This window comes from Trachurus japonicus, chromosome 8 (genome assembly GCF_045865225.1).
Source record: "Trachurus japonicus isolate A0001 chromosome 8, Traja_1.0".
Lineage (NCBI taxonomy): Eukaryota > Metazoa > Chordata > Actinopteri > Carangiformes > Carangidae > Trachurus > Trachurus japonicus.
This window is the reverse complement of record NC_140914.1, coordinates 22,904,383-22,916,617: the sequence shown is the minus strand read 5'-3', so window position 1 is coordinate 22,916,617 and position 12,235 is coordinate 22,904,383. Positions and strand designations below refer to the sequence as shown.

General features: G+C 42.5%; 1 protein-coding gene across 2 annotated transcripts in view; it reads left to right on the top strand.

Annotated features, from left to right (window-relative positions):
• Nucleotides 1-952: 952 nt before the first annotated feature.
• LOC146983237 (protein shisa-8) overlaps nt 953-12,235 on the top strand; it is a 103,472-nt gene continuing 92,189 nt past the window's right edge. Inside the window, exons 1-2 of one of the 2 annotated variants that reach the window (XM_085784735.1) lie at nt 953-2,567; nt 4,383-5,021. In XM_085784735.1, coding sequence (XP_085640861.1) covers nt 4,459-5,021 — 563 coding nt within the window. In that variant the 5' untranslated portion in view covers nt 953-2,567; nt 4,383-4,458. Of the gene's footprint in view, nt 3,946-4,382; nt 5,022-12,235 lie in introns of both variants that reach the window. The other variant, XM_085784734.1, reaches the window with a different exon arrangement.

Genomic DNA, 12,235 nt, shown 5'->3' with positions numbered 1-12,235 from the left:
TGATGACTTTTGCTAAATTAATGACCTGTTTTCCATTAGAGGAAATGTGCTGAGGGCTCTTTCATGTCAGATTGGAGGGGGCAGAAGGGGGATTAGCTGATTTGTGGCGCATCACATAACTGTAGTGTGTATTGGCACACATGTTAGTGTGCATTTTGCACACGCATGTGCTTTCTTGACATAACTCCTGATGCACTTTGCTTAAGATTTTAAGCGACTTTAGGCCAAGAGGCTTGGACAGAATATGAACAGTTAGCAGAGAAGAGCTGAAGGAAAACAACAACAACAACAACAACAAAAAAGAAGAAGTGTGGTTTAAATACATCCCAGTTTGTACAGAGTGTGGGAGTGAAGAAGAAAATCTGGCGAGGAGAAAAGAGAGATTTAAAAAGGGGATATGTGACAGGGAAATTAAAGTTTGAAAAAATGAGTATTTAAGATTTATATAATGTGTAGTACTTAAAAACAGAATAAAATATTAAGCCGTATTTCTTCTGCTACTTTTCTTTTCTGTTTTCTGATGAGGGTCTGACCCAAAGGCACTGCTTCTTCTTCAAATTATTATTTCAAATTTAGCTCACATTCAACATTTTATCTGAGATGATTCAAAATTCATAAGGTTTTCTTTATCTCTCTGGTCTATTTCCCGGGAATTTTATTTCTCTCGTGCATTTTTCTCTGAATAATATTCCCTGTCTCTTTCTCTCTGGGTCTAATATGTCACTTTTCCCATGAGATTTCCTCCAACCTGTCTGCACTTCCTTCCTATCTATATCTTTTCCCCACTCCCTCCCACTTTCCCTCTGTCAGTTCCTATTCCACTTGCTATCCCCACGTTTCTTAATCCCCCTCCCTTCCCTGCCATAATTCCTCTCCTCTTTCCCTCCCCCTCTGCTCCTCTCTGTCAAGCCCCTTCCCGTTCTCCCCCTCTCTTTGGAAGTCGTTTCAGTGTCCTCCTCCTCTTTCCCCCCTCCTTTTCTTCCTGCCTTCCTCTTCCTCTCTGTTTATCTCACTGCCTTCTTCCCTTCATCCATCCCTTTGCTCTCTCTCTCTCTCCTTCGCTCTCTCTGTAACTCAGCCCCAATAGACTGCAGCACCACACATGTTCCAGACATGCTCACACAAAGGCGAGGATGCATGGAGGTATTAGCTCAGTAATTAAGCACAACCACAAAAAAGCCACACACACACACACACACACACACACACACACACACACACACACACACACACACACATACAAATATGAATAACATGCCCGCACTGTATCACAACCTGCCGCTCAGTCAGCACTGATGCTCTCATTTGTTGGACAGGCAGGCATTTTGGGAAAAGGGAAGTGGCACAGAAGAAACAGAAGCAGTCAGAGATGAAAAGAAGGGAATAAAAGGTACAAAAATAATGGAGGAGTGGAGAAAAAAGAAAGTATAGGGCAGGGGAGGCGGCCAAAGCAAACTGAAAAGGTTAGACGAAAAGGGAGTAAATGGAGATGAACTGATAAAAAAAGAAAGAGGATGGGGAGTGAGGGAACATGACGGAAAAGGACAAGGAGCGATAGTCGGGAGCCAACAAGAAAAGTGAGAGTGTCAGTGATGAGGAGGAAGAGAGAAGAAGAGAGTGAACGGGAGAGTCAGCGAGGGCTCATTTGCTCACAAAAGACAAGTGTGTGTGTATGTGAGCGTGTGTGAGAGAGAGAGAGAGGGGAGGAGTGAGCGGGAGAGGGAGGAGTGAGTTGGGAGAGGGAGGAGTGAGAGAAAAAGAGAGGGAGAGAGAGAGAGTGTGTGTGTGCATGTGTGAGACATTGTCATACAGTCCTGCTAGAGAACAGCAGCAGCAGCAGCGCGAGCATCACCAGCGGACGGGATTCAGACGCACTGAGCAGACGGAGGGAACAAGGAAATAAGGGAATACACACTGATGAAGAGGGAGCAACAGCAACAAAGGGGGAGGATGGAATAAAAAAAAAAGCATGCCGTTGCTTTTCTTTGCTCTTCCCACTTCTGTTTGGAGCATCCCACAAGCAGAGCACCAGTGAAAACACATACATATGATATATATATAAAATTCCTATACATATATATCAAATTATGCCTGTTTTCAAAGAAGCTGCAGCTGGACAAGGACTGAATTGACAACAAAGTGAATCCAAATTGGGAGATAATATGCAGCAATTGCTTAAAAACTGTTGCATATCAATGCTTTGAGATTTTTTTGTCAATTTTTTTGCTCAGTGGGAGGAAAAAAAGACAAAAAAATACATTGATGCCATTGGAAAATTGGAAAAACTGGCAACTGAGTTGTTGAAGCAACAACATCAACAACAACAACAAAGAGCTGCTGCTGCAGACAGTCCAAAATTTCCAAAGGGGGGCTTCTTTTGAAAACAGGATATTTCTTGATCTGCCCTTGGTGCCACACTGCTGTTTGGCTGTCGCATCTCCACTTGTCTGTCGTCCGAGCGGGCTGGGGGAGTATTATTCCAGCGCCGCTGAAAGTGCAGAGGGCAGTCCACAGGCTCTCTGACCCCCAAGCTGATATTTCCTCAGGGCTTGAGAGGAGAGGGCGAGGTAAGTTGTGGAAGAGAGAGAGAAAGAGGCAGAAATATCAAAAAGGAGGATAGAGATTAAGATCAGTGTAACCAGAGAGACATAATCAAGAACTGAGCTGAAAGCAGCCAACAAAGAACCCTCCGTTATGTTGGACACTTCGCTCTGGTCAAGTAATTCCAGCACGTTTCTGTCTCTTTTTTTTAAAAAAAGCTCCCATTGGATGCAGCAGCACTATAGACATTAAGATCACAGATTCAGTATCACAACATCAGCCCTCCCCTCTCTCTCTCTTTCTCTCTCTCTCTCTTTCTCCTCCTCTCTCCTCTACCCATTAGTCTAAGCACTTGTAGGGCAGGACTGAGCGGGCTGATAGACAGAGTACCCAGCTGGTGTCCTGGGTCTGATAGAGACCCCGGGATCCACGGGGGGAGAGGAGGGGGTTCAGTGCAGTGTGTGTGTGCACGGAGCCGCAGCAACAGGAGCAAAAAAAGCCATTGGACTCTTTGTGTGTCGCTTAAAAGCTACAGAGTGACACTGACAGCACTGTCACCAGGGGGATTTGAGCTGTTTGTGAATGTGTGTGTGTGTGTGTGTGTGTGTGCGCGCATGTGAGACAGAGTTAGTGTGTGCGTGCGAGAGAGAAAACACGCCTCAGGTGCAAGAGGGACGCTTCTGGACTCTGTAATCACCATAGGATTTCAGCTTGACAAGAGCCTGGAGTGATGTTTTAAAGAGTACTGAGCAGCTGCTTTTACCTGTTGGGTCTTTGGCTGGAAATAGGAAGGAACTACCCTACATAATCTTTCCAAAATAAAAGCTGAATATTTAATATCACTCATAAAGACTGGAGCTGCACTTCTCAAGGAGGGAGTAACGTTCACCAAAGTGGAGCAAGGTGGCAGTGAAAAGATGCCCACCACAAAAATAAAAAAGCTTCCTTTGAACAGTGACACTGAGAGTAGGAGGATGATAGATGCAAGTTAAGCTCCGAGAGGAACAAGTGGAAAACACCGCACTTGTTTAGAGTTTTTCCTGGACCTCAGAGCTGATCCGACTCCAGACTTGAGTATTAGAGTTGTTATTCACTCAGGAATATGAGTCCGGCTGTGGAGTGAAAAGCCTTTCATGTGGGAGCCCGAGACTATCTCTGAGTTTGAGAGGAATCTGCCATCTTTTTTTTTTTTCTTTTTTGCTTGCGCCATCAGGAACCAAGTGTTCTCACTTTCCACGGATTATTCATCCACTCAGCAGGGGAGCTTGAAATGCTAGAAATGCCAGAGGCAAGTTCATTCATAGGTAACACGCCCTCCTAAACTGGATATCCTCCAAGCCACCAGATTTGGATTTGTCTGCAACCGCCTCTGCTGTCTGCTCATGACATATGGCTTTGTGAAAGGTGACACTTCCTGAATTTTAGAATATTTTCTCTCTTTGATAAACACACATACATACAGTACATACATACTCTCACACACAGCCACTCATATACAGTAGACTGCCAGGGACTGTGATGTGTCTGTGCATGTGAGCAGCTGCTCACAAGGGACTCATTCATTGCTGTTAGAAGCATGTTAAGATGGGAGATTGATTTCTTTCACTTGCTTGTTCCTCTGCCCTTTGATGATAGTTTGGTCTTCTGTTCTGTCTGTGGTAATAAGACTACTGTTTTCTTTTTCTTCCAGGTATAAAAATACTGTAAGGGTAACTCCCTCTAGTTGTCACAAGTGTTATCAGTTGTTTTTGTTTTTTTTATTAGCTAAAAGTTTAGAGAATGATTTGCTGTCACTCAACATATTTAACTTCCTGTTTCTTTGTTGTTGTTTTTAAACCTAGGAGCTTTAACTTGGACCTGTCATTAACAATTACACATCAGCACTGAGCCATCACAAGACTTTGGAATAAGTTCAAGATGGCCACTACCATGCATCCAATCTTGATGAGCTTCTTGCTGGCCATTCTCCTGGGCTTGACCTCTATGGGTGGACTGAACTCTGGGCTGTCGGGTCAAGCTTTGGCCCAGGTCCCCACCAACGAGACAACAGAGCCCTCTGTGTTGCCAGAGGCCGCCCTGGCTACGCCCACACCAGACACTGAGGACCAAACAGCTCCAAACAGCGGCCAACGATGTTTGGGTTACTATGATGTCATGGGCCAGTGGGACCCACCCTTCAACTGTAACGCAGGTATCTACATGTTCTGTTGTGGCTCCTGCTTCTACCGCTTCTGCTGCCAGTTCAAAGTTCACAGTTTGGACCAGACATCCTGTAACAACTATGACACGCCTGTGTGGGCCAACACCGGAAAACCAGTGGCACCTGTGACAGAGGTCCAGGAGGAACCAGACCGGGATCGGACCCACATGATCGTGTATATTATCTGTGGAGTGGTGGCCATCATGGTGTTGGTGGGAATTTTCACCAAGCTTGGGCTGGAGAAGAGTCAAGGAGGACAGACCGACATGACCAACTCCAGGTAGGAAACTGAGAGGAGAATGGATGATGGTGATTTTGGGGAGGAATGGGAGTGTGATGATTAATGGGTAGATAATTGATGTGATTGTGATTAACAATGAAAAAAATTATGATGTCACTTGATGGATTTTTTTTTCCAAAGTTCTGAATTGCTCTGAATTCCTGGATGGATGATAGGATGTCTGGATGTAGCTTAGCTACTGTCTGATCTGAGGTTAGGCTAAGTGTTTTTTAGAACTGAATGAGAAGATGCACATCACTCTCACGTAGCCTACAAAGCCACCGTAAGCAACCAGTTAGCTTATGGACAGCTATAAAGCTGAAACAACAGGCTCTGGCATAGTTAACAAAACTTGCTAGCTAGCATTTCTAAATCTCAGTCATACACTTGTAGTTTTTGGTTTGCCAAAGGTTTCACGAACAATTACCATATGTTCCAGAAACCTTACAACATGGACATTTGTAATTTTGGATCCGGCTCGCTGTTGCCCTCTGTTTCCAGTTTTAATGCTAAGCTAAGCTAACTGGCTACTGATTTGAGCTATCATTGCTATCCTGAAAATAAGAAATTCATCTTTTGTTATTCTCTACATTCAAAATCAAAATTTGGATTTTTGGATGAACTAACTGTTCATATTTGTGGCTGCAGTTGTGGTGGGTGGGGGGCCTCAAAGGTGCGTCTTGCCTGGGGCCTCCAGAGTGTTTAGAAACTCCCCTGCCGGGATGGTCAGCAATTTAATTACTTGTGACAAAATGGAATCTGTCATGAAAATGCTGATACTCAGCTGAGCTATATCGAAAGTAGCTATTGCTAAATTTTGCTATTGCAAAGGAAATTTTGTGAGTTAAGCATCAAATTTCATTTCTTTACTCACAGCTATCAACAGTGGACATCAACACTAATGTAAACTCTTGTCTCTATCAAGTCTTTTCGTCTATTGCAGTTAGCATGCTAACCAGCGAGCCCCAGCCTTTCTTGACTCAGTGTAGCTTGCTGTCCTTGTCTGGTAAACTGAACAATGACCCAAACTATTGTCCAAGAACAATCACCAATCACCTCTGAAAAAACTTACAAGCGGCCCCTTTGAACTGCTGGAAAGACACTAATCCCTGACATAATATCGAAGAAGAAGATGAGACATTATGGTTTAAGAAGCATTCAGTAGGTTTTGGAGATGTGTTCACTGATCCTCACTATGTAGTTTAATGTAAGTCGGTGACTGCACACAGCAGTGCATTTGAAATTAGGTCTGAATTTTCAGCTTGTGGCGCACATGCACGTGTGTAAGTGAATGTGTGAGTTTTTCTGCATAACGTGTGAAAAGTTCACAAGCTGAGTAATGAAACAAGTGTCTGAGTCACAGTGAGGTGACAATAGGTGTGATGTCTGTTTGAAACCATGAGGGAACGATGGACGTAGTGACAGTGAGGAAGAAAGGGAGCAGGGACCGGATGGAGGTCAGGCGTCTCAGGGTGGAGATTCAAAAGGACATATGTCAGGTGATAGTAAGGGAGGAGTTGGGTGGGGGAGGATTTTGAGTGAGGTTGTGTTGTGTATGTTTTCTCTGTATTGGTGTAGCCATTTCACATTGATGGCTGATTGATTGCTGTGACACATCTATGACTGTGGCAATGTGCAGCCTCCAGTGAACAATGAGAAGGGAGAGGGTGGTTTTTGGAAGGGTGGGATATTGAGCGGATGTGACTGGAGTGTAGCCAACAGCTAATTCTAGTACAGAGAACGGTGTGGGTGTGTGTGTGTGTGTGTGTGTGAGGGAGGAGGAAAGTGTGTGACAGGCCAGCTTATTGGGTGTTAAGAGTTGGGCAATGGGGGTCCTTAAAATCCTGTCATTACCGGATTTTCTCTCAAGCTTCCATAGGGAAGATGAGAAGCAGACAAGGAGTATAGCAGTGGACATCAGCACTCGTCGATGATATACTGCACAGATTTACCAATAACACATTGAAAGCTGGGATCTCTCAACACATTATACCCTGAATTAATACCTGAATTAATGTGATTGCTTTGGTGATATTTCTGATTTGTTGTTGGCTGGAGATGCAAGTCATACTGTCAAAAGAAATATTCAGCGTTTGTCTTGAGGTTTCCTAGAGGTGACATGTGTATGCCTCCCATCAGCAGGACAGATGTTGGCAAGCATCTGTCCTGCTGAAGTGTCTTGGAGCAAGACACTGAAACTCTAGTCACTTGACCGTTCACTTTGACTTCCCAGGATTAAAAACAGCTTTCAGTAAACAATGAAATCGATAACATAAAGGGAATTCAAAGTACTACTTTTGGTCAACTTTAAAATCTTGCAGCCAATGCAAGTTCTAAATCTCAAAATCAAAAAAGTTATTTGAGGGGATATGGCAAATGCAAAGTGATCATAAATGCACACTATAAAAAAATCCTCAGTAAAATACTTACACAACAATATATAACACAACAGTAAAAAGTAATCCTGATTTTAAAAAGTTAATTATTTATTATTATAGTGTGCATATGTGAATATTTGCAAACATAGAGATTTATATTTATTTACTTTAGCTTTTAGTCACTCAAATTGAATAATCTGTTGCGTGATAATAGTTACCTAAACTGAATGAATATATACCAAATATATGATCAAAATGTCCCTTTGTGTGCTGAGTAATCTGACATTAATATCAATAATCTCACAGAGACTGGGTTTATCAGATCTAACACAGGAGAGAGAGATACGTTCTCCTCTCTCATGCTAAAACTTGGTTTATTAACTATAATGGTGATGGCTGGATCATCTGAATACTTTATCACTGCATCTTCAAATGAGGATTTGTTGCCTATGTGTGTTCAGGGTAAGACGGATGCAATTTGTTTAGTTGTCATGTTTTAGCATGAGCAAAAAATTCATGTGTATCCTAGGGTTTTATGAATCTGCTTCAAAACACAGAGAGAAAAGAGGAACCCTAGGGGAGTCTCTTTTGTAAAACTCATAGGACGCCAAAAAGGTCTGAGACAGAATGAAAAAATAGGAAGAGAACTGAGTGTGTGAAATACAAAGACAGAGAACAGGGGGATGAAAGACGGCTACTCAGGGGAAAGTGAATACTGAGATGCTCTTGTTTTCATTTATTTATTTATTGAGCATGGACAGCGCACATTGATCAACATGTCAGTTTTACCATCTATGTAAATGTGCCAGAGTTAGCCATAGTGGCTAATTTTCATCTGTTGTCCCCTGGGGCAGGTTGGTAAAAGTTAACATCGTATTATCAAATAATCAAAGTACTACTACAACAGTTAATACAATAAAATGCAGTTCAATAACCTGTATAGTACATTACAGAAATTACATGTACCGGTATATAAAACTGTGTGTGTGTGTGTGCTTGTGTGCTTGTGTGTGGAGGCAGCGCCAAAGATGAGATGGTTACATGTCTGGTTTGCTTTGAGCCATGTCTTTATTCCTAAAAGTTAAGTAGGGGCGCCGAGTGGCACAGTAGGTTGAGCAGGCACCCCATGTGTAGAGGCTACAGTCCTCACTGCAGGCGGCCCTGGTTTGAATCCCGCATCGGGCGGCCCTTTCCTGCTTTCCCATTTCCTGTTTCTCTACTATCCAAAGTCATAAAAAGCCCCAAAATACAGTATACTTGACAAGTCATTCGTCATTCTGGTAGTTGACCTTGTTGTCCTGCTGCTGTTATCTTTCTGGAAAACAAATTGACTCAAAGGGGGATTTGCAAGCCCATTTAAGATCTTAAAAATGAGGCAAGCATCTGCAAAGTTTTTGAAATGATCTAGAGACCAGCTTGTTAAACGGTATGCTTATGCTAAGTGTGAAAAATCATAGCATGCATGAACAATTTGGCTGCCACTGTTGTTGTACTGTATGGCCGTATGTGTTTAAAATTTGCCAGGTTGAATTTGATTGTACTGGTCACCTTTTTTGACATGTTTTTTAAATGACAAGTTTGAATCCAGAGTGATTCCCAAATATTTAAAATCAGACACAACATTGAGCTTTTCTCCTTTGACAAAGACATCAGGTTGGGGAGTATCTGTGGATTTCTGTGAAAAAAAACATACAGTCTTATTTACATTCAGGTGTAGACAAGAGTTGCTCAGCCAATTGGAAACATGGACCAAAGCAGCTGTTAATTTGTTTGCAGCTTGTTGTTTATCTTGTGTCATGCACATATAGAACTGTGTTGTCAGCATACATTTGTATGTTGACAGATGGACATATCAATGGTAGGTCGTTAATATACAAGCTAAACAAAATAGGGCCCAGTATCGATCCTTGTGGAACACCAGTGTTACATTTGAGATATGTTGATTTATGTTGATATATATTTTTCCCTTCTGCTTTTGTTAACACCTGTTCAAAAAGATGTGTGAGAGAGACAATGACACAGCATCTAACCTATAGTGATGTGACCACAGCCTGGTGATAAAGGAGCCGATGGATGGACAGTCCACTTAAGCAGAAAGTTGTGAGAAATACAACACAAAGGTAAAAAGTTAGAGTGAGAGTGACCTGTGGGTGCAGATGAGTGAAGAGCTGGGCTGTTATAATTCTGCTGAATTGCCGTTGAGAGCTGTGGGTGACCAGGCAGCATGCATAATGATTCTCCAAACAAGTCCTCTCTCAGGTATTTAATTCTCAGTTTCACTATAGTGTGGCCATTAAAAAAAACATATTTTTGAGTTTTGTCCAAAAGCACATGTTGCTTGTTGTGTTGCACTGGCTAAACATATGTAGATAAAGATGGACATAGCATCCATTAATTCATCCATAGTTTTTTGAAGAGTGTTTTTTAAAGCTTGGAGTGAACTGCTCTACCACTGCCATGTTGCCAGTATCTGACTGCACCAAATGCAAAAATAGGCAAATTGGGTGTGGTGTGTGGAACCGAGACTTCAGTGCATGGCAGTCATACTTGTCACCTTTGAGTGACAGATGGGTGACTTACATTGTTGGCTACATTTTCCAGCCTCGAAGGTTACCACCTGGCTGTAAGTACACCAACTTAATGCCTAAGTTGCCTCATTTAGTTGTTTAAAATATCTATATACGTATGATGAAAAAACTAATGTGCTCAGTGGATGCGCCTGACTTTGCATTTAAGAGACAAAAACGGAGGCTGTTTCGTGCGGATGAAATAGTTTATAATATTCATGCACAGGCATTACATTTTAAAATTCATATTCTCACATTCGTATTCTCTACATACATTGACAGCAAGACGCTTCCACCCAGCTGTGAGTCTTTGTGCAGTCATGTGTGTGTTTGTGCCCCGTGTGTGCACTCAACAAATAATTCCTGCCATAAAGCTGTTAAGGTGGTAATGCGCAGAAACCTTGGGTCAGGCAATCACAACAGGCAGTGGCGCAATGAAACATAGCACGCACACACACAAACCTCTCATGATTATAGTCATGCAGAGCCCCTCCTGTGTCCCCTCCATTACACTGCCTCTCACCTCCCAAGCGGCTCCGTGTTTTTGTTTTGCTCTCAGTCTGTCTGCCGCTGCGTCTGTTGTGTGGAAACTGCTGCAAAGCAAAATTAAAAATGAATCATATCCTTTGATACGTGATTCAGCTGTGGGAATTAATGTACAGTATCGATCAATTAACGACAGCCGGGCTCACAAGGACGTAAAGGAGGGCCACAGTGCAATCCTCAAGCACAGTGCAATAAACAGGACACAAAAGTTTCAAGCTGACAATTGTCCCTAACATATAGACACTTGGTGCAGCGCCAGCGTGATCAAGGGATGCCCTTTGTCTGACCACCATGCACACTGCAGCTGGAATAATCAGAGCCAGAGCTATTAAAATGTTGGCCAACAAATAGCCGGCACATAAACCATTATAAAATACAACCATAAAAATATATTTGTAGGGCATTACTGAAAACACAGCAAGTTAAAGACAATAAAACAGTGCTTAACAGCCAAAAGTATAAATAATCAAAATTCCAGGCAATGTGTTTATGCCAGGGCAACACAGTGGTACTGTGGTAAGCACCGTTGCCTCTCAGCAAGAAGTTTTGAGTTTGATCCCAAAGGCCTGTATGGGGCCTTTCTGGGGTGTGTGTGCGCATGCCTGTGACAAGTCCACACTAGGTGGACTGGTGACTTGCCCGTGGGAGTGAATATGAGTGTGTGTGTGTGTGTGTGCATTGCTTGTCTCTATATGTCAGCCCTGTGATAAACTTGTGACCTGTTCAGCGTGCACCCCTCCCTGTGTCAGCTGGGATGGACACCAGCTCTCTGTGGCCCAGTATTAATGCCAGCGTTAGCCATGTAAGCATCAGGTGAGCTCAGGATCGATAAAAGAAAGATAACTTTGTGTGTTTGAATTGACAATCACACATCTTAATAACGTTATTTGATGTATCACATGGATACCATGTGATGAACAATATCAAGGAAACTCATGTTATGTGATAATAAAAGAGCATTGTATTTGTTGTCATTAACAGGATAATGTTTGGAATATCAGTGATCATTGTGACACTTTTGGCAATGTACCTTGTGCCTTGGTGTTTTGTTTTGATGGAACACGTGAAAAATGAATATTTCATATATCTAACACACACACACAGCATAACGTCCCTCATTCCCTTTAACAGCATTGTGCCACTTATCATAAGTTATTCTGCTGAAGAGCCATGTGTTCAAGGGCACAGGCAATTGAACGACCCACTGGGGATCTAAACAGCCATTTCCATTGGCCGTTCTGTTCCTTTACTGTATTGTGTTTCATCAACAGTGCTCTTTATTTCCGTTATTGTTCAGCCACAGTGGCGCTTTTCATCATCGCCTGTGACAGGTGTTTAGAGCCAAGAGATAAACATGTGCACACAGCTCCACATTTTCTGAAACGGTTACAACTGTGGCCAGATGAAGATTTTATAGTGAACTGTGTGGTCCAAATTATGCTTATGCTTTATTGTTGTGTGTGTGTGTGTGTGTGTGTGTGTGGGGGACTACTTCTATCTAGAACAAAAGTTGTAACACAGCACAAAGACCTGCTGATTAAAGCTGTCAAATAGAAGGTGAAGAAAACTAAAAAACACATCAAACGATTCCTTAAATTGACTTTCACATAGAAACGTGTCAGTGATGTATAATGCGTCCTCAGGCTTCATCACTGATTTCACCTCTATTGTTAGAGCTGTTGCTATTCTCACCTTTAATTAACAAGATCTTCAGCAAAGCACA